Source organism: Phalacrocorax carbo, chromosome 7 (genome assembly GCF_963921805.1).
Source record: "Phalacrocorax carbo chromosome 7, bPhaCar2.1, whole genome shotgun sequence".
Taxonomy (NCBI): domain Eukaryota; kingdom Metazoa; phylum Chordata; class Aves; order Suliformes; family Phalacrocoracidae; genus Phalacrocorax; species Phalacrocorax carbo.
Genome location: NC_087519.1, coordinates 44,678,197 through 44,701,263, shown reverse-complemented (window position 1 = coordinate 44,701,263; position 23,067 = coordinate 44,678,197). Strand labels below are relative to the sequence as shown.

Below are 23,067 nucleotides of genomic sequence, written 5' to 3'. Positions count from 1 at the left end.
ACTCTGGTGGGTTAGCAGAGCTTATCCATGCCTACATCAGTGTGTAAGCTCTGGTCTGATACCAGTGACCTCAGTCCTCCCTTATCTGTCTATGTCGCACCAGTTTAGTGATTGCTGTGCAGAGGGGAAGCAGCAGTGATCTGTAGACTGAGAATGAGCACGGCAAACAGGCAGCAGAAAGTCTGTACCTACAGGGCCTGCCTTGTGTTCAGTTATGTCAGCACAGGAGCAGAGACATCAGAGAAAATGGGTGTCATTTAGAGCTTTTAACAGTGCATTTAAAAAGTTCTGTCCTTGTGTTGCCCACCATAGAAATTATTTTCTCAGTAGTATACATGCTATAGAGTGGTAAGGATAGTAAAGAATGTAATTAAGCTTAAGTCTGTAAATCCATTTAAATCTACAGCACTTTCAATTCAGGCACAGGATTTACAATCTGATAACAGTCTAAATGGTAATTTGTTTGATAGTAGGTTGGCAGAAATTGAAAAAATTTCTTTGAAGATTATCTGAACTGACGAGGTTACCAGAATCTTTTGTTTACTCTTGACACACAGAGTCATTGTGCAACATTTTATTGTGTTCACTAAAGCAAACAGGGGGGAGGTAAGCAGGGTGGGGGGTGGGAGAGACACGAACATATAAAGGGAAATTGCCTGTGCCCGTCCTGTGGTTTTATTTCACTTTTTCCACAAGGTTCATGAATGCAAAATGAAGCTATTCGTCCTAAGTTGCTTGCTGGTTTCTTGCTGTTTCCAAGCTGGGGCAGTGAACAGGGAGTACTACATCGGCATTATAGAGACAGTGTGGAACTATGCACCTGGCAACACCAATCTCATATCTGGACAGCTTTTTGCAGGAGAAGAGTAAGTAAAATAGTTTACACTGGTTGATTTTACAGCATTGTCTGCTTTAGACACTAGAGCTAGACTGAAAACCTGGTGAAGGCAGCGAAATGAACCATGTTGGTGTCAGTGGATTTTCTCTCAGACATAAAAGGGAATTTTGACTTTTTCCTGGCTTGCTTGAGAATTGCATTCCAATGCTCTGCTAATTAAAAGCATTGGAATATGTAGGTTTCTTGTGAATTTGTTGCAATGAAATGTTTTCTAAGCAGTAGAAAACCACCCAGAATGTCTAATGATGTTTAATTTTTGAATGGCTAAGGTGCCAGTGCTGAAGAGAAGGCTTTTGCTGTTATGTTTTTATAATGCAGAAGTTTGACAAATTTAAAACTTCCCCATTGGGCACAGGTTTCCTTTTTAGATATTTATTGTTGGCAGCGGTCATTTTCACTGGTGCAGCAGCACACCTGGGTCCTTCCATCCACAGTAGAGGAGCTGGGTTGCTTATTACAAAGCAAGGAGGGTCCTGTGCAGGGTGAGAGTAATAAGTGGATGAGGATCAGCATGGAGAGGAAGAGGGGAGCACCCTGAAGGTATGAATAATCAATAAAGAAAACTCAGACATTAAAGGCATCAGAGAAATATTTGAGAGAGAAAAAATGTTTCTTCTGTTTTTTTTCAGTGCCTTTAAAATGAAGTAGGACTATACTAAAATAAAAAATATTAAAAGAGAAATCAGAAATTAGAATAATCTCAAAAATACAGTTCTCATTCACTCTGTAGCCGAGGGATTAGAAGATTTCCTGTGGTTTGTTTTCTCTAGTGAGATCCAACAATATCTCATCCGTAATCTGCCATTTCATCAGATGAAGTGAGGCGAAGCAGTCAACTGGTTTTGCTTTTTTTTAACTTGTAAACTGAGCGACGTGTAAGACACCACGAGTGACTCAGCAGGCTAGTAATTCTGATAAATGGTGGAAGCAGGGCATCTTCTCTGAAAACTGCAGAAAGAGCAGTGTTGTAATACAACAAGCCACCACTGTTCACTGCACTTTCACTGTTTTTCTCTGTGACAATCTGCAGCATGCTACATTAATTCCAGTTTTTCAGTGGTTGTATGCCTGCGATGGAGCGTGTTCCTTTCATTTTCAGCTTCTTTGATTCTTCTCCTCCTCCTGAACCCTTCAGCTATGAGGCTGTGCTTGTACACAGATTGATATTTATAGAGGCAGGGGAGAGCAAGGGAAGGGAAGAGTGCAGAGTACCTGCTAGAAGGAATACTCTACAATTAAATGGTAGCTGTTTAAACAGTCCAAGAAGAGCCATGACATATTTGTTTTATTTCATTTGTGACTAAAAAGCTTCATGCACTCAGACTTCCAGTAACTGAGCCTTTGCAACTAAGTTTATACTATCCAGGTTTCATGGAGCTCTGAAGTGGCATTTTAATTAATCTGTGCTTGCCAAGGTCCAAACAATTCCTTCCCCACATGCTCAAACAATGCTCAGCTTTGTGGGAAATACTTTGCATTTTTGGGCAGTATTAACTTGCTTCACAATACGCCTGCTGGGACTATGAAACCAAGTTGGCTTGGTTTCTCATCTTATAAGATGATAAACTAGGAGGCTGCTGAACTTCAGGCAGTGTCACCCTATCTCCCAGGATTGCCTCCTCCTGGAGTAGAATCATAGAATCATAGAATGTACTGAGTCGGAAGGGACCCACAAGGATCACTGAGTCCCAACTCCTGTCCCTGCACAGGGCAACCCCAAAATTCACAGCATGTCTCTGAGGGCGTCGTCCAAGTGCTTCTTGAATATTGTCAGGCTTGGTGCCGTGATGCCTCCCTGGGGAGCCACTGCCCTCTGGGTGAAGAACCTTTTCCTAATATCCAACCTAAACCTCCCCTGGCACATTTTCCTGCCATTCCCTCCCATCCTATCATTGTTTGTCAGACAGAAGAGAGATCAGCGCCTGCCCCTCCTCCTTCCCTTGTGAGGAAGCTGTAGACTGCGATGAGGTCTGCCCTCAGCCTCCTCTTCTCCAGGCTGAACAAACTTTAGCTGCTTCTTTTATGGCTTCCCCTCTAAATCTGACCAACTTCATGGCCCTCCTCTGGACACACTCTGGTAGCTTTGTATCTGTAATATACTGTGGCACCCAAAACTGTACACAGCACTCAAGGTGAGGCCACACCAGTGCAGAGTAGAGCCAGACAATCCCCTCCCTTGACTGGCTGCAATGCGGTGCTTGATGCACCCCAGGACACCTTTGGACCTCTTGGCTGCCAGGGTATGCTGTTGGCTCATGTTCAACTTGCCACTGATGTGAGACCCCAGGTCCCTCTCTGTGGGCCTTCTTGCCAGCCTCTTGTTCCCCAGTCTGTACACACATCCAGGGTTGCCACGGCCCAGGTGCAAAATCCAGCACTTGCCCTTGTTAAGCAGCATGGTTGGTGGTTGCCCAGCTCTTTAATTTGTCTAGATCTCTCTGCAGGGCCTCTCTGCCCTTGAAAGCGTCAACAGCTCCCAATTTTGTGTCATCAGCAAACTTAATTAGCATTCTTTCCAGTCCTGTATCCAAGTCATTTATGAAGACATTAAAGAGTACCGGCCCTAAGATGGATCCCTGCAGAACCCTGCTAGTGACCAGCCGCCAGCCCGATGTAACCCCATTTACTATGACACTTTGAGCCCGACCCATCAGCCAATTGCTCACCCACTGCATTACGTGTTTATCCAGCTGTATGATGGACATTTTGTCCAGGAGGATACTGTCAGAGATAGTATTGAACGTTTTACTGAAATCCAAAAAGATTACATCAACTGGCTTCCCTTCATCAACTAGGTGGGTAACCTTGTCATAGAAAGAAATTGTTTGTTAAGCAAGACTTTCCCCTCATGAACCCGTGCTGTTTGGGACCAATGACTGCATTGTCTTTCAGGTGTTTTGCAATAACTCCCAGAATAATCTTCTCTATAATTTTGCCAGTCACCAAAGGGAGACTAACGGGCCTGTAATTACTGGCGTCATCCCTGTTGCCCTTCTTGAATACTGGGACAACGTTTGCCACCTTCTGGTCAACTGGGACCACTCCAGATTCCCAAGAGCATTGAAAAATCATTGAGAGAGGTCTTGCTATGACATTGGCCAGCTACTTAAGTACCTTTGGATGAGTCTCATCAGGCCCCATTGACTTATAGGGATCCAGCTGGAGCAGCGAGTCCTGCCCAAGCCTGGTGTTGATTGGGAGTTTATCATTCCCACAGTCACAGTTCTTTAGCCCAGGGCTCTGGGGACCCCAGAGCAGAGTAGGAGACCCCAGAGCCCATCATTGGTGTTGAAGACTGAGGTGAAGAAAGCATTAAATGTCTCTGCTTTGTCTATGTCCCTGTTTGTGAGGTGACCACGTTCATCAGGTAATGGGCCAATGTTATTTCTGGCCTGCTTTTTGCCATTAACATATTTTTAAAAGCCCTTTTTATTGCCCCTCGCAGTACTGGCCAGTTTCAACTCTCTAATTGAGCTTTGGCCACATGAGTTTCCTCCCTGCAGTGGCAAACAGCTTCTCTGTAGTCCTCCCATGTCACCTGACCTTGCTTCCACTGGCCATATACTTTCTTTTTTCGCCTTATTTCTAGAAGATCCCTGGTCAGCCAAGCCAGCCTTCTGCCCCACCTGCTTGACTTCCTACACTTTGAAATTGCCTGCTCCTGTACTCTTAGGAGGTGGTACTTAAAAAGTGACCGGCACTGATGGACCCCAGTACCTTCAAAATCTTTTCCCCGGGGCACCTTACTAAGTAGGTTTACCTCCACAGCTGGTCCTCCTGAAAAGGGCAGGGAAATGTGCAGGAGGATTTGTAGTTACAGAGGCTCTAGAGTTTGGGATAACAACATCAGCAATAGTAGCACCACTGGTTTGAATAGCCAGTGCTGGCAGTTTCTCTCACCATTGTAGTTAGTGAATATAAGCACTTTTCCCACAAAGATAACTCTTCTCAGAGACTAAAATATTTAATGAAAGGTACCTGACCCTCAGCACAGGCAAAGGTTGGCTCCAAAGCCGTTCCTAGTTGATAGTTGTCAGATACACGTGGTGACCCCTTGCCTGTGGCTGGTGGTGGTTGAGCAGCATATCCATGATAGCTACACAGTTCAGAAGTAGTGACACCACATGTAGGAAACACCATCTCCACCAGTCTCACTTTAGCTCATGGATTAGGCTGTTTCCTCACTAACCAAGCTCTCATTTTTAATATAAGTGTTTCATTAACTGAGAGGAGCAATTGTTCAGTAGTTAAGGCACTTAGTGATTGGGGAGGCCATTGCTAATTCCCTGCTCTCCTGTAACCTCTTTGTATATTCTTGAGCTGAATCTCTAAAAATGAGACTTTATTAAGGTAAATGCATGTCAAGCTCTGAGGCTGTGATTATTCTTTATGACTGGTGAACAAGCTGAGGGCTTGGTCTCACTCATTTCAGCACTATGCATGTGCCCCGCCCCCCCGTCCCCATGCACACGCTGGACATTAGCAGCACCTTGTAGTTTTGCTCATGTCCAGACATCTTAAATGTATTTTACAGCTGAAAAGTCTGCTCCTCATTGCAATGGAGCAAGGACTATGGATTCAACATAATAACATGATGATGGAAATTATTATTTTTAACTGGGCATGGAAAATTAGATCTATTATTTCCCTTGTCCACATGGTCTCAAATTTGCCCAAAATTTCCAATGCCCTTATTTTCAGTCTAAAAAATAGGTTAAAAAAATTCAGGTTGGTGCATAATATTTAATCTCTACATGGGTGCCTAACTCTTTATGATAAGAGACATATTTGCTCCTAAACACAGATATAGTTGTGCATAGCACTAACAAGGGCTGATCTTTATTTGAGACCCTACTAATTAACACCATTCAAATATAAACATTAGTATCTGACACTACAGATCTACAGATGTATTTGTGTATTTTCTTTACAGGCAGGCTGGAGTCTTTCTCAAAAGAGGACCACATAGGATAGGAAGCACTTACAAAAAGGCTGTCTACACTCAATACACCAATCATTTATATGATGTGGTAGTTGACAAACCGCCATGGCTGGGGTTTTTAGGCCCTGTCATTAAGGGAGAAGTTGGAGATTCCATTATTATTCACTTGAAAAACTTTGCTTCCAGAAGCTACACGATGCATCCACATGGTGTAAGATACACAAAGGAAAATGAAGGTAAGTGCCAGAATTTATCAAAAGTTAATAATTCCTCTGAGTATAAGTGATATTCTTTCATCAAAGAGAAGACTGGTTAAATAAATAAAGATTTAAAACAGGACACAATTAATTTAAAATAGGAGCTAAGAAGTTTGATAATTTTTTCAGGAGTGAAATACAAAGCCAAAAGTGGTATTCATAAAGAAGGTGGGTTTAGATCAACATTTCACCTGAAGTAAGAGTATTTACATTTCACCTGAAATAAAGGTCTAAAGGTATACAGGAGATGCAGGTACTGAGGACACCTAAAGGAAGAATTGATGCTGGTGTGAAGAAGATATTGTTAACAGTGATAATTTACAGTTCCAAATTCTTTACACTAAATTTGTATATGTTGTATATAAGATACACAGGAATTTCTTAAAATGGAGAAACAGCTGCTGCTTGGTAATAAATCAATGAGATAAAAGTCGGACACACTTCAAGATGTATTGTAGGTTTGCCATTGGGCTTAGTGATGATTGGGCCTTGCAATAGCTGGTCTTGGCACGCTCAGGCAATGGGGGATTTTCTATACCAGGCGGCACCAGAATATGGCTGTTCAAAGTTTTATTAGTGGGCTTTAACAGTGAGTGAATTGTTGAGACTATGGCGTTGTCTCAAAAGCACTCTTTAAAAGTTTTTTCATTAGAAGAATTTATGAAGCATCAGCTTAACTTCTAATATTTTGTGAAGTTTTTCATTGCAACTAATATGTGGCTTGATATAGACACATTCTGTGGGAGGAGAACAGTGTGTTACGTGGCAGTACATGCACTTTTTGAAGCCACGTTTATATTTTTTTTTCTGTTGCTCTCATTCCAGCAACACCTATATTCCTTGACGATATATGCAATATTTTAGAACAGTTTCCAAGATTAATATTTAACAAATGTTTTACAAATATTTGAGTTGTTATCTTTTTAGCAGAAGTACATAGTGCCCTCCTGAAAAATTAAGGACTAAATTTAGTGTGCCATTAATCAAAGCACTCCCATGGAATTCAAAGGCAAATGAAGAGACTCCTAAAGAGACAGAAAAGAGCTATTCACCTAATTTTTAAAGATATTTTTTTTTAACCTGTATTCAGACATTCAGTCCATGTTACTGCAACATACAGTCAGCTTTAAAGCATGGCAGGTGCTATGCTGACATCATATTGTGAATGTGTTGTGTTAATGGTGGCTGTGTGGCATTCTTTAGGTGCTTTTTATCCTGACAACACCAAAGATTTGCAGAAGAGAGATGATGCTGTGGAGCCTGGAGGCCAGTACACTTATACATGGGACGTGACAGAAGATCAAGGTCCAGCTAAGGGAGATGCAGACTGCATAACCAGGGTTTACCACTCCCACATAGATGCCCCAAGAGATGTTGCCTCAGGGCTTGTTGGGCCTTTAATAATTTGCAGGAAAGGTAAACCATAAATAAGTAAATAAATACATATGCAAGGTGATTGACAATGGTTTTTGATAAATATGAGTGAAACAATTTACTGGAAGATAAGATTACAGTTAATTTTGAAACAACAGCTTTTTGTCTTCTCTATTAACTGCCTTTCAATAGTATAGGAAGTAATTTGATTTTGTGTGTGACAGCAAATATAATTTGCAGAATACTTTGCCCACAAAGCCATATGAGTGAGGTATGTTCATGCTAGTAATGCAAAAGGATGTGTAAATACCGATATAAGAAACAGCTTTACTGTAATCTTATCACATGCAATATTTATTCTTAGTAAAGTTATAGTATCTATTTGTTTTCTGAGCATGTCTGTACGCTTATGCGTACACTCATACTCAAGAAAATTGGCAAAATATTAAGCAAAGAGTGAACAGCCCTACTGATAATACACTTAAAACCGATGAAAAGATAATGTCGGTTGCCAAAGGCTTTGAATATACCATTTTCTTTTTCAGGTACACTGAATGAAGGCAGCAATAAACATTTTGATGCTGAATTTATCCTTATGTTTTCTGTGATGGATGAAAACCTCAGTTGGTATCTAGAGGATAATATCAGGACATACTGTTCTGAACCTTCCAAAGTTGACAAAGATGATGAAGACTTCCAGGAAAGCAATAAAATGCACTGTGAGAGAACATTATAGTACTGTTGCTTGTCATTGATATGGTGAAGTAATATTTTTATGTGCTGTCTCTTTTAAAGATGGGCTGTAGGTAATATTTTTTAAAGCAGGGATTTTTCTTGGAGGATTAAGAATGATCTTTTTAAATTAAAAACATAAAAGTGATGGCAAGTATCCATCACTTGCAAGGTACAATCAAACCTTTGGAGTTGTGATGTAAAAGTCTTAGGGGCCAAGAACCTCTTTGTTAGTATAATTTCCCAGGGACTGTAAACAGAGGTGTGTTACTTTGTTCTGTTTCTTAGTCCTGAACTCTGTACTATAATATCACAGTTTAGAAAAACAGTTTATACTGTTTGTGTCAACAAAGAAGATATCTTTGGCTCTGACATTGATTCCAGAATCACAGCAGGAACTGCTGGTCATGCAGATAGCTGTGCAGATGAAGTGTGTGGCTGGTACTGGCTCGCTTTCAAAAGTGTGGAGTTTTGTTTTGAGCCTCTCTCTATTTTGAAGAACAGAGCAATGGTTGTATGACACCTGCTTTTGAAGTAAAGATCCTAAGGTCTGTGAAGGTAAATAACATTTAAATAAATAACTTTCCCTTTAGCAATCAACGGATACATGTATGGACACCTCCCAAACCTGACAATGTGTGTGGAAGATAAGGTAAAATGGCATCTTTTTGGGATGGGTAATGAAGCTGATATCCATTCAGCCTACTTTCATGGACAGACCTTAATAGAAAGGCATCATCGAGTTGATACCATCAACCTCTTCCCAGCCACATTTATTGATGCTGTCATGATACCAAGGAACCCTGGCGAATGGCTGCTCAGCTGCCAAGTCAATGACCATATCGAAGGTACAGAATAAGTTCCAGTGATCAGAATTTTTTTAGCTTGAGCTAACAGTTTACTGACTCACTTTAGCAGTACTCCTGACCTGGTTATATGCCAGATGATATTCTCCTAGGTAACACAACTCTCATAGTAATTGAAATGCCTGGAAGTGTATTAGATGGGCTTGAGCATGTAGCCATGGAAATCAAGGAAATTCTTATCTGTAATGGAAATCATTATCAGTTGGCAGCAATTGGCACAGCTGCACTTTTGCAAGCCTCAACTTTAGACAAACAATAGCATGATGTTTGCCTCTTACTGAAGGTAATTCATCACAATTTTCTCTTCACCAACAAAAAAGTTGGGGCTCAGTCCATGTTTGGGCAAGGGCCACAGGACAGGCAGGTTAACTTGCCTGCCGACAAAGACATGTTCTGGGAAGTGCATTGGCTAATAAGCAGAGATGATCTGCATTTCTCTTCTCTATGCCTTCCTGTATTTCTAGTGTTTGTTAACCATATGAAATACTTAGAAGCTAATTCCACATGTTTCCATGATCTATATCCCTATAAGTGAGTTAGAGAAGTAATTTATCACAGAAGTGGGAAGGAACACAGAACTCAAAACCATTCTCCAAAATTTGAAAATTCTGATATAAAAAGAAGTATGTTTAACCCACAGATTTAACTACATAAATCTTATAAGTTTTGAAATAGCTATCACATCAAGCAGCCTCCTGATGTGATTGAAGCATCCTGGGCAAGACTTATATCCTACAAACGGGCCTAATCAAGAGCTGTAAAAGGGTGCTCTATTGTATCTCCAGCAAGCAGATTTGCTAACAGACCTTTCTTTGAGGGTGCAGAGACGCAGGCGTTTCACAAGCAAGCTGTTGATTAGATTTGGAAGATGGTCAGTCTGGTAGCACCTGGCCTTGTGCTAACTGCCAGTACTTTTCCACTCCACCCTAATCTTCTCTGTAACTACCACGTCAGTCACAGCTTTACAAGGATAATGCGCTTTACCACACCTGTCTGCCTACTGTAAATACCATGGTTGTGTTTCTACATCCTAGCTTAGCTGGCATACATTCTTTCATATCATTCATCTTCCTTTTCATTTGTGATTTGTGTATCCATCAGTGGTATGGGAATTCTCCGGGGAAAAGAAGTACTGTTGGAAGCAGGGAAAGAGAAAAAAAGAGTGTGGTCCCTTCACCCTAGTTTTTATTTTTTTGTCATTTTTTTTTTCCAGGTGGTATGCAGGCCCTTTTTAAAGTAGAAGATTGTAGGAAATCCACAACAGAGCACAATGAGAGTACAAAGATAAGACAGTACTTCATTGCTGCTGAAGAGATCATCTGGAATTATGGTCCATCTGCAATGAACCATTTTACAGGACAAGAATTAATCACTGACAGGTAAATGCTTCTAATTAAAGAAGTTTTACTTTCCAAGCAGAATTAATATAAATATGTAAATAAGGAAGGCCAAATGGTAGAACTGACTTTTAGGCAGAATTTCTCATTGTCCTCACCTCTGCTTAAATTTTAATGCAAGGATAAATATCAGAACAAATTAGGTCTATCGTTTTCCCTGCAATCTTACTATAAATTTTGCTGTGACATTAGTAATTTAACTGGGATGAGATTAATTGTGATGTCGTATGTAGGCAATGACCTCTGAAGATTCAAGACGGTTGATTATTCTGAGTTAGAGAACAAAGCTAGGAATTAATGATCATCTCCTTAGCTGATGAAAATCATGCTAACGGCACCTCAGCTAGCAAACAACTTGCACTAGGCAGCTTTGCCCTTTGCTTTGTGTTTACATATTTAAGACCTGGATCAATTCACTGAATACGTTGATTCCTCAGATTTTTCATCTGTGAGTTAAAAAATACTCACCTGCTCCACAAGGGACAAGGCATAGTTCATTGAATAGTGCTTGTAAAACACTGAAAGGTCCTTTTTTGAAGAGTAAAAGTCTAGCCTAAAAAGCGTAGATAAAATCTTCTCACTTTCTATTTAGGTGTTAGATATTCTTGGTGTTTGTATCTGCTGTTGTTGACTATTTGTAACTTTTAATAAAAAGAAAAGTAAACTTCAGGTTATGAAATATTGACTAGAAATCATTGTTGTTGTTGATGAGTCTCTAAGCATGCTGGCTTTGTCAGGGCAACACAGAACAGTGTGTTTTTCTTAAAGAGAAGTTAGTGAGGATAATGGACTCCTGCTCATCCTTATATGGGACTGCATATAAGTGTGTGGCCAGATCACCTAAAGGAGATCCAAAAGACAAACTCAGCACTTTATACCTCAGAAAACAGGTTGAGATCCTGACTACCTTTGGAAAGCTGAGCATTATGACTTGAACTGTTTGCATTTGTTGCAATTTCTTTTACACAGTGAATCTCACGTATTTTTTGAACAAAGTGAGACAAGAATTGGTGGCTCTTATAAAAAAGCCATTTACAAAGAATACACCGATGGCTCTTTCACTGAACATAAAAAGAGGTCCACAGAGGAAGAACATCTTGGACTCTTAGGTAAGATATCTAAAATTATTTCATGTCAAAGATTTATGAGAGTAAACTACCACTTCCACTAGCTAGTCAACAGTGCCCCTCCACCTCCAAGGGAGGGGCTCTCCCTGCCTCCTGCAGATGTTGGTGCCTGTGGCTTTCTCCAAGAGACACCCAGGGTGTAAGAAAGCTCTTGAAGGCAATGCTGTGGTGGTTCCCAACTTGCCTGCGGGAATATGCCATGGTCTCCAAAGGTCAGGCTCTGAATTACAAGGCCAAGCTAGGCAGTTCTAGCCCTATTTATAACTGGCTGCTTCTGGCATGGCTCTGGACTGAGTTTGAGGATGGTGTTAATGTCTGTAGGTCCCTTTGCAAAGGGAGGCGCTGTCCTGCGTGTCACTGGGCCTCCATGAGGAATTGGGAATGGATCAGTCCAGTTGCTGCTGAGCTGCCAGGTCATGTGCCAGGGACCTGCTCTGTGCCCACACAGGCCCTGGGGCAGTTCCCCATGCAGTGGGAAAAGCAGCCAGCATTGATCGCTATAAGCTCATGGTGATCTGTATATCACATGATAGAAACCTCTTGTAATTAGACGATGTGCTCTTTTCTAGGACCTGTTATCAAGGCTGAAGTGGGTGAGAGCATCAGGGTGACATTCCGAAACAATGCCAGCCACCCGTTTAGCATTCAGCCCCATGGCGTGAGTTACCGCAAGAGCGACGAGGGGACGTTGTACGGTGCCGCCTCCAGAGGTGCGCCTACAGACAGGGATCCTGCAAACACCAGAGAACAAGCTGTCACACATGTTGATTGATTGAAGGTGGTTCCTTCAATCCTTCAATGTTCATTAGGCATAATTCCTAATGTTGATTTCTGTAATAGGTACTGAATCTCCAGCCTCTCATGTGAATCCTGGTGCTACATTTACATATGAGTGGTACGTGCCAGAAGATGTGGGCCCCACAGACCAAGATCCAGACTGTTTAACCTGGCTTTATTACTCAGCTGTGGATGCAGTCAGAGACACTAGTTCTGGCCTTGTGGGTCCTCTCCTGGTGTGCAGGAAAGGAGCTCTGCTTCCTTCTGGGAAACAGGTCAGTCGAAGAAAAATTGAAGCATTTGCATCATTGTAGCTGAATCTGCTTTCTCTTCCTGAAATCTGTCCTCAGAGTTTGCCACATGAGCACTCAGCACCACCTCCTCTCCACATCAGTCTCACCGTTGTCCTGAGGGGAACACATAAAATGGAGAAAGTGGATTTGTTTTTTGTTTTGTCTTGTTTTGTTTTGTTTTGTTTTTAAAAAAGCAAAATCGGTCTGGCTCCAGATAGAGACACTGTATTGTGAAACCACCATCACAGTGAGCCACCACTGGCATGCAAGTCTCAGCTACAATGAGAATGACTAGAAGAATGTAGAGACTTTAAAGGCCAAAACAAACATTCATTTCCAGAGGTGGCTCCTGCTGATAGAAAGAGCACTAGCAGCAGGTATCTAGTCACCAGATACAGCAATTAGAGAGCTCTGAGATTATTAGAATGAAGTATCAACTTACGCATCTAACCTACTTTGATAAATCACGAAGTAGGATAGATGCATACATTGATACTCATATAATTATTACGTAGATAGAATTTTTCCATGACATTTTCTGTTCACTCATTTCTATTTTCCTTTGTGCTATTTCTTCCCAACAGAAAAATGTGAACATGGAATTTTTTCTACTTGCCACAGTATTTGATGAGAATCTGAGCTGGTACTTGGATGACAATATTTTGATGTTTACCCTAAATCCTAATAACATTGACAAAGATGATGAGGACTTCCAAGAGTCTAACAAAATGCACTGTAAGAAAATTATTAATTAGTCATATATTCATTTCTACAATAAGATTTTTACTTTTGTGATCTCATGTTGGAGACTGGGAAACTGTACAGTGGCAGAGACATTTCGTTCCTTTCCATTGGAAACAAAGCCATGTTTGAATGCAATTCAGTTTCAGCTAAATGTGGTAGTTCAAAACATAATGCCAGCTGTTCAGCATCTTGCATGGCAGTTGCACATTTAGCACTGTTATGTGCCACTTTGAGCAGACAGAAGGAGGAATTAGGTCTTTAGCCCAGGCACCAACCCTTATGAATGTCACCAGGCAGCAAGAGAAAACCAACCTCTGCCCGACAGGTGATGTAGTTGAAAGGAGGGTTTTCACAGAATTGCAGAACTGTTGAGGTTGGAAGGGACCTCTGGGGGTCATCTGGTCCAACCCCCCTGCTCAAGCAGGGCCACCCAGAGCTGGGTGCCCAGGACCATGTCCTGATGGCTTCTGAACATCTCCAAGGATGGAGACTCCACCACCTCCCTGGGCAGCCTGTGCCAGTGCTCGGTCACCCTCACAGCGACAAAGTGTTTCCTGATGTTCAGAGGGAACCTCCTACAGCGTGTGTGTCAGTCTGTGCCCATTGCCTCCGGTCCTGTCACTGGGCACCACTAGGAAGAGCCTGGCCCTGTCCTCTTTGCACCCTCCCTGCAGGTGTTTATATCCATTGATGAGATCCCCCGGAGCCTTCTCGTCTGCAGGCTGAACGGTCCCAGCTCTCTCAGCCTTTTCTCATAGGAGAGATGCTTTCTTGTCCCGTCATCATCCTTGTGGCCCTTTGTTGGGACTCTCTCCAGCGTATGCCTCTCTTGTACTGGGGAGCCCAGCACTGGACAGAGTCTTCCAGGTGTGGCCTCACCAATGCTGGGTAGAGGGGAAGGATCCCCTCCCTTGACCTGCTGGCAATACTGTGCCTAATGCAGCCCAGGACACCCTGCACCTTCTTTGCAGCAAGGGTGCATTGCTGGCTCATGTTCAGCTTGCTGTTTACCAGGACACCCAGGCCCTTTTCTGCCAAGCTGCTTTCCAGCTCGATTTGTCGGAAGCATTTTTACCACAGCAGCTGCAATCTGAACTTCATAATCTGACCGGCTGGCAACACTCCTCCTAATGCAGCCCAAGCTACCATTAGCTTTCTTTGTGGCAAGGGCACATTGCTGGCTCATTTTGTGTCTGTGACACAGTCTGGATTCCTTTACCAGCACTGAGGCCCCCTTAGAATGAAAATCTTTATTAGGGCAGAGCTGAGTTTCACACTGACTGTATTTTGGTACTGTAGAAATGTCTTTCAAGTTTCATGTGAAAGAACATTTTTATCTTCAGTACCTAGTCCTGCAAATAAGTCCTAATCTTTAAACATATTTGCTTGTGCTCTTTCTTAAATTTTGCCCGCAGGGACATTCCTACTGTTTACAAAGCCGTGATACTGAGCATTCAGTGGTACCTGTCAGGCACAGGCTTTGAAAGTTTTGCACAGGAGTAGCAGAAAGGATTAGTAACTCAAACAGAAAACCACTTCAGATTGTCTCCACTGTGTGGCTGGAGGGTCTTGCAGAGTATAAAGTGCGGTGCTTTAGGCGTCCTGCATACTTGACGGGTATAAAGCAGTGGAAGATCCAGCTGGTCCAGTCAGCTACCTGTGCTTCAGGCATTGAAAAGGAGAACAGTTAGAAATTGTTTTTAAACACTGGGTTTTAAAAGTTGTTTTGCTTGAATTGATTCTCTAGTTTCGCTGATGTGATAAAATATTTTACTATTGATGTTTCTGTCAGTCACATTACACATGGCATTACATTATAGCTGAAGTGTGTATTATTTCATCTGTATTGTAGAGTTAAGTTATGTGTTAATCAAGGCAGGTTTTGCTTCCTCAAATCTTTTACAGCCATTAATGGTTTTATGTATGGAAATCAGCCTGGTCTTGAGATGTGTAAAGGAAGTGTGGTTTCCTGGCATTTGATGGGCTTGGGGTCAGAAGTCGATGTCCATGGGATATACTTTGCAGAAAACACATTCACAACTAAAGGAACAAGAAGGGATACAGCAAGTCTGTTTCCACATACATTTCTTACAGCTATTATGAAGCCTGATTCTGAAGGTAAATGTCTTGTTTAAAAGTCCTGTTACTAATTTAGAAACTGTTTACCTATGAACACTTTATGCTTAGAGACAAATTTTAAATAGTTGTTATATTGGTCCTTTGGGTGCTAAAACTGTGTATGGCTGTGTCTGAAGGGGAGCAAACACATTCATAGGATGGGAGCTCTTAATGCTAAAGCCTTGATTTTTCTAGGTTCTATGTAGGTTGAGTTTTATTACTACAAGCAGCCATACTACACAAAGAATTTGGATCTTATACGAGCAGTAGCCTGTGTGTCAGTCTCTAAACACTAAATCAACATAGGTAATACAATCTTAAGATCTAGTGGTAACAGATTTTTGACCTTAAGTCTTTGTTTTCTGTACGACCTCTAGGAGTTTTTGAAGTGGGGTGCCTGACAACAGATCACTACACGGGGGGCATGAAACAGAATTACAAAGTGAAACAATGCCATTGGTGGAATGTGGATCTTTCTATGTACTTGCATGAAAAGACTTACTATATTGCTGCAGTGGAAGTCGAATGGGACTATTGTCCTAACAGGACATGGGAATTTGAGCGGCATCAATACCATGAGGAAAGGTACTTTGGAATATACACAAGGGTAAAAATGCAAAAAAAAAAGCAAAGGAGCAACTCACATCTCTGAACTTTTTCCTCCTCCAGGCATTTCTAGACACACTTTCTTTACATATGCATTTTTAGGGCTCACTTGAATTTGTGGTCCTTCTCCAGTAATGTTGCTGTGTAACTGTGAGCCAGACAGCAGGATGTTTGTGAAACGGTCCAGCATAAATCGTCTGTGGGGCAGCTGTGGATTTTCATGAATCCTAGATAGTGCATGTGCATCTGTTATTTACTGATGTTGGTACAGTCCTTGATGTGGAATGCTTAAAATATTCATTAAGTTGTAGATACTATGACTACTTTGTCCTGATACTTGATTCCTTACAGTATGTAACATGGCTTTCTCTCCTGTTTATCTGTACTTTGAATAAGGTTCTTTTTTACTCCTCTCAATCTTGTTAGTTTACACAAGATAAGTCCATGACCGAATCCATTCACTATGAAGCTTGTTGCCTTGGTGTTTTATTCCCAGTATTTGAATGTCAATGAGAGGGAACTGATTGGATCAAGGAATTCATGCCAATTAGCAGAAGAGGCTAAACAATGAACTGATGAATTTCTATGTGTTCCACCTGTATAACTTCATTTGAGGTTGAAGTAGTAGATTGTAACTGCCTGTATTTTTTTTGTTGATTTAATCGTATTTTCTTCTTTTTCCTCAGCTTGATAGCACATATCCTTGCCCTGTATACCACAGTGGACTCTCTCATATCTCTAAGTACAAGTAATATGGACTGTTCTGTTATCAGGCCTTTTTTTTCCCACCGTCTCCAGCTCCCATGATCTCAGCAGAGAATCAGTCCCTCGCATTTCATCTCAGCAAGGCACTTAAGCTTTACAAGTTTTAGGCTTCCTTTCAGATCTGCAGAAGTCACTGAGGGCTCTGTTTTTCAGTAGGCAAGTTTCTATTTGAAATACCTGGCAGGTCCAGCACTCAGCATTCTCTCAAATACTAGATAGACTTGATCCAGGTTAAGAGAACCACCCCAGCTTAACAAGAATGTTTTCTTGTTGCAGACACCAATGGTCTATGAGATTACTATTTCACTGAGTCGGATTTTTGTTTGATGGTTAATTGACATACCTGCAAAAGATGTTTTAAAATACATGAAGAAATGTATGACATATTCTGATCTCTATTTTCTTTCAGCCCTGGCAATCCATTTTTAAACAAAGAAGACAAATTCATCGGCTCAAAATACAGAAAGGTAGTATATCGCGAGTACACTGATCAGACATTCAGCACTCCCAAAAACAGAGCAGAGGAGCAGCAGCACCTGGGAATTCAAGGTATAGTCATCATGAAGTTCAGTTTTGAAACTAGGAAAAATGCAGTGAAACAAAATGAGAAGATACTATTTGAATAATACTGAGTATAGTTCTACCCACACAAAGTGCCTAAACCAACGTGGAATTGCTGCTTTTATTATGGTGCTTTCCTTGCAAGATTACATTGCTTGCTTTACATGACAAAATCCTTCTGGTTTGCTGCCTGATCACAGGTCCGTATTTTCACAGGCAGCATCAAATTGGGTGGCCACATCCAAACTGACGTCAAACATAAAGTAGGTGCTTGGAGCTTTTGAAACTTACACCTCCACTTAGATGTGTAACTTCAGCTACTCAAGTTGGCACATCATAATGAATGACATTATCCATGTATAGATTTTAGGTGAATTATAAGCCAATGTTGTTGTGTATTTGAATACAACAAACTCTCCCTCTCTCTCTGTTCTGATCTTTTGAGAAACCCAGCTAATCTTTCTTTTCAATCCAACAGGGCCACTGCTTATGTCAAATGTTGGAGATAAAATTATAACAGTTTTTAAGAACTTGGCATCAAGACCTTATTCTATACATGCCCATGGAGTGAAAACAGACAGTTCTGTTGTTGCTGTGACTAACCCAGGTATCAGAGCATCCTTGTTTAATTCTAGCAGGTAGCATCAAGCCTTCTAAGTAAGGGTTAGCAGGCTTTCATTTTCGGATAGTAGGAAAGGCTTAATTATTGTTTGTTTTTACCTCATGTTCTTAAATTTTTGATGCTGACTATGACAATATTTCTACAATTAAAACGACCTCTTAACTATTGCTGTATATCCTAGCCCTTGACAGATCAGTAATTTCTTGACACAGTGTGGCTGCACCATTCACGAAAGCAGAGTTGGCTACTTAGGGAGAGCAGAGCTTATGTTAGCTATTATTTCAGAAGTTCCTGTGTGATCTTTACAAAAGATACAATTGTTAAGTATGGTAAACTGGACAGTGCAGCCACGCAAAAATAAAATGTTGGCAAGAAGAGGCAGGGATCTGCAGAAGGGAAATAACAATAAGCTAGCCAGTGCAGTAACTGGGAAGAGGAAGTTCAAGAGAAATATACTCTGTAAATGGCGATAACGTCTGTTTCAGGATGACCTCTTATAGGTCAGCACACAAAAAACTTCTAAAATTCATCAATATTTATTTAATTCAGGTGAAACAAAAACGTATGTCTGGAAAATCCCAGAGAGATCTAGTCCTGAGAGAGGAGATCCACCTTGTATTGCATGGGCATACCATTCAACAGTGGACAACGTTAAGGTATATTATTACTATCAGTCTAAAGGTTTTTGTTCATGACTTCAACACAGATATACTTACAGCAAAAGGGAGATGAGTTTGAAACTCTTTCTGCATTCTTGATCAAGTCATTCCTGCCATTACCATACCTCTGAATGTAAATGTTCCTTGAATAATGCAAGAAAGGGCAGAATTTGAGAGTCACATCCCTTCATGTTCTTGCTCCCTGGTCCTTCTGCTGCTGCTATAGATCACCTCACTCAGATTTCATTCTTAAAGCTAAAACTTTATAGCTTCCTCAAGATCTGATCAGTCACATGTGGGAAAACTAATATGCAACTGTAGAACATAAACCTGCCATTTTTGCACGACCACCCATTAACATGACTAATATTTTTAAATGGAAATTAATGTATTCTTTCCTTCATATCTCAGCAAACACGAATAAAAATGTCAGGAAATATATTTTTAATGGAAACCAAGCTCAAAATCCTAAAATATAAAAAGCATTCGGGGAAAAAAAAAAAGATGAGCAGGAAATTTAAATGGAACAAATGTTTATTTCTAGCAAAAGATGAAAAAGGGGCAGTTATCCTTCATAGTCCATTGAACTTGATCCATGGGTAGCATATAACAGTGAAGAAATAACCTTGCTTGTCTGGCTACCTTTATTCCCAGATACTGACAGCTATAAAAATAGTAGAAGATTCATGTCTGGCATTACAAGTGCTTCTGCCTAGTCACATATTGTAATTATATGATTTTTCCTTTGTAATTTCAGGACACTTACAGTGGATTAATAGGCACACTTGTTGTGTGTCATAAACATTATTTGCCATCATTTCATACTAAAAAGAAAGTTCAGTTTGCTCTGCTTTTTATGGTTTTTGATGAAAATGAGTCATGGTACTTGGATGAAAACATTAAAACCTATTCCACCAACCCGCACCTTATTGACAAAGAGGATGAGGAATTCCTTGAAAGTAATAAAATGCATGGTATGTTTCCCAGTTTAGTTAATGTAGCTCTGGCAACACTATAAAATGATGTATGTGAAAGTACTGCATATAAATTTAACTTTCTCACCCCCTCTGAATTTCCAGTTCCAGGGCAGAAGGCCTGAAAAATGTCACTCAAACTATTTGAAAATACTGTTAATGCCACTGAATGAGTTTTGGTTTTTTTCCCCCCAGACCTACGAAAAAAAATGGTCTCACACTGAAATTTTGAGGAGAGAAGGAGTAAAACGGAAATCTGAAATTTTGATTTGATGTCAGTAAACAGCTATTTTGGATAAGTTGGAAAGGCAATGTGCATCCTGAAAGCCTAGTGAAACTTACCCTTTACAAATAGCTGCTGGAAATGTAGAACTTTAAAAACTGCAATATTAGCAATCGTGTACAGTAAAGAACTTTTAATTACATCTTACTTTCTAGTTAAATGTGGAATATAATCAGCCCCATTCATAATATGCTGTCCAGTTGTTTTTGTTTTATATACCATTCAAAGCAGTTACTTTTGCCTGGCATTGGCTTTCAAATCTTGTATTCTATAAAAGGGTAGAGAATAAAAATACACAAAATCTTGTTTTCTCTCTCTTGCTCTTTCCCTCTTTCTAGCCATTAATGGGAAGGTGTTTGGAAATCTACATGGTCTCACTATGCATGTTGGAGATAAAGTAAGCTGGTATTTGATGGGAATGGGCAATGAAATAGACATTCACACAGCACACTTCCATGGCCACAGCTTTGACTATAAGGTAACAGGTCCTTTCTCATTTCTTGCTGCATTAAGAGAGGTAGATCAGATACCAAGGACTATTACAATATTAAGCAGGACTTGTAATTTGACCATAAAGTTTTTATCAACAGTAGAGTATTTGATCAACATACAAGAGCGAGAGAATACGTGCCAGTAGCATTTGCTGACTGGTAACCTCACAAGTTCTTTGACAAGGTAGGTGTGAATTTTTGTGGCTGTACCGACCACAGCTGTAGCTTTCCTTCATTTCCACTTAGTTGCTAGTTTAGCAATCTTTTAAGCATGAATTGGACATACAAAGTGATGCTTCTGTAGAAATGACATACATGAGATATCTTTTCACTCAACTGTGATTAAAAAGTTTGGTGGGAATATGCAAAAAAAGGTAGCTTAATTTAAGCCACCTGATAATGCCACACTGTTTAACCATTGTTTCTTTTCGTCCTGAAGCAAACAGGGGTTTACCGTGCAGATGTCTTTGATCTGTTCCCTGGGACATTTCAAACTGTGGAAATGATCCCACAGAACCCTGGAACCTGGCTATTACACTGTCACGTTACTGACCACATCCACGCAGGCATGGAAGCTACCTACACAGTGCTCCCAAAGGAAGGTAGGAGCTTAGCTATCTCAGTGATGTTCACTATGTTTAAAGAGGCAGAATGGGGCTCACAGACAGGCCAGCATACTCAGAACCAGTTCAGGCATCCAAGAATATTTCATGGCTTAATATTGATGTCTGGAGGCCAGAATGTTGCAAGCCACCCACTACTTGCCTCAGCACTGCTGCTCAGAAAACAGAAATAGCTAAGGGACTGGATGTTAGCTGACTATTGCTTCAGCTTCCCGTCACTGAAATTAAAATAACAGGATTTTTATTTAAAAACAGTTCTTCATGAGACAGAGTATTTCTGTACCCAAGAAGTGCCAGTAGTGTCAGACTGCCTCTCAATCTTCATTTAGAACAAAAAGAACAGTTGTTAAGTAAAGCTGAAGTCATCATCCCTAACAGTAGGAGTACTGAAAACTAAGTGTTTTCTTTCTAAAGGACGTTCTAGCTTTACAGACACTATTACCTTGCTTTAGCATTATTACCTGTGAAAAAACTTGAATCTTGAAGAATTTTGAAAGTTCTTGTTTCTACAAAGCTAATAAAATTTTAAAAGCAATACTTCCCTGTATTTGAAAGACAGAGCATAATGGGTCTGCATGATAGTGAATTGAGAGAAAGAGAACAGTAGAAACATTTCAAAATGTGTATGTGTATCTATAGATATACAATGATATAATGTACAGGTATAGCTATACTAAAAACACAGACTGGAATGTTAAACGTGATCTAGTTCTATTTTCTAAACCATTCTGATTTACAGAATATGGTCTGCCAAACTTGCACAGATAATAAAAAAAATTTACTTAAGAGTACGCAGAAAAAGATGTAGAAACACTTTAACTTGTAGAAGCAGTATGTTGGGTTTTTCATCATCAACCATCTAAAATGCATTAAAAGGTACCATTTGGTGCATTTTAAACCTGTTTTTAAATCTAACTCACAATGCCTTGAAAGTACTGTGATCCATTGCTCTCATTTTGGGCTCGTCCATATGCATAGACTATTCTTTTGATGAGATGTGTGTAACAAGATCTATTTTCACCCTTACAGACAAATGGTCTTTGTTCCCAAGATTATTCAATCAGTTCAAGTGTAAAGATACAGCAGGCACACTAGAATGATGAACCCATTTCACCACAGTGATTCTCCAAGCTCTACCTTCAATGAAGCATTTCCTGAGAAATACTATCATCTCCTGGACAATTCATCGCCATGTGTGTTTTGGAAGATTTCAGTTGATGGCCCACGACTAACAAAAGGGCCATAGACTAAGACAGCTGAATGGATATAACAACTTATACCTTTTTTCTCTAAATAAAAATAGTATCTAGCAAACTAAACATACTCTAGGTGATGCCTGATGCATGTTATTTAACTGTTGAGGACCATGGAAGAGCCAAATGAAATGTACTTTCCTTTTTTTTTCAAAGTTTGTAAATAACCTGTGTATCAGCAAAATGTTTTAGGTATCTGTTGTCACATTTTAGCAGTCAGATACGTTCGTAGTTAAGTTATTGGAAAAGAGGAATTTGGTTATCACGTTATCCATAGGTTCACACTTAAAATATATATACTATTGTATAATTGAAGCTTACAAAATAGTTCTATTATTTCTGTTGAATTATGATTTTATCCAGTAACATTTTTCAAGATAGTGAATTTAAAAGATGCAATGGCTGAGGCATCATGGTTACTCAAGATGTTTTTGTTTTTTCTGCTGTGACAATAATTACAAGACAGACAAAGTTATGCTGAAATTCAGACAGTGAAGGGTAGAATTTGGTGACTGCTCTACCCAAAAGCTTTGCTCTCATGAACCTTAAACTTAACTCCTGCAGTGGAATCATTTTGGTGTTAGATATGTAGTGCAGACCTCAGCAAATTAAGCATTTCTTGACAAATCAAAGCAGCAGTATTAGTGCAAGACTGATGCTGGTCAAAAATGAACGCAGTAAGAGCAGGTATCCTCATGCCATCCA

The 23,067-nt window shown here is 40.3% G+C and overlaps 1 protein-coding gene across 1 annotated transcript; it reads left to right on the top strand.

Annotated features, from left to right (window-relative positions):
- The first annotated feature begins 641 nt into the window (after window positions 1-641).
- Window positions 642-22,432, top strand: CP (ceruloplasmin). The gene is made up of 19 exons (XM_064457745.1): window positions 642-866; window positions 5,832-6,076; window positions 7,301-7,513; window positions 8,017-8,190; window positions 8,797-9,051; window positions 10,283-10,448; window positions 11,436-11,575; window positions 12,163-12,303; window positions 12,434-12,645; window positions 13,248-13,398; window positions 15,313-15,525; window positions 15,903-16,110; window positions 17,306-17,445; window positions 17,936-18,064; window positions 18,629-18,735; window positions 19,496-19,712; window positions 20,334-20,473; window positions 20,926-21,088; window positions 22,139-22,432. Exons 1-19 carry the CDS (start codon window positions 712-714, stop codon window positions 22,207-22,209), a joined length of 3,240 nt encoding a protein of 1,079 aa, XP_064313815.1. The 5' UTR covers window positions 642-711; the 3' UTR covers window positions 22,210-22,432.
- Window positions 22,433-23,067: the final 635 nt, after the last annotated feature.

What these genes read in the sequence shown, in the direction of transcription:
- CP (XM_064457745.1), top strand. Translation starts at nt 712, where the DNA reads ATGAAGCTATTCGTCCTAAGTTGCTTGCTGGTTTCTTGCTGTTTCCAA. An exon ending in GCCACAGCTTTGACTATAAG is followed by an intron (nt 20,474 to 20,925) that starts GTAACAGGTCCT and finishes TTCGTCCTGAAG; the next exon opens with CAAACAGGGGTTTACCGTGC. An exon ending in CACAGTGCTCCCAAAGGAAG is followed by an intron (nt 21,089 to 22,138) that starts GTAGGAGCTTAG and finishes TCACCCTTACAG; the next exon opens with ACAAATGGTCTTTGTTCCCA.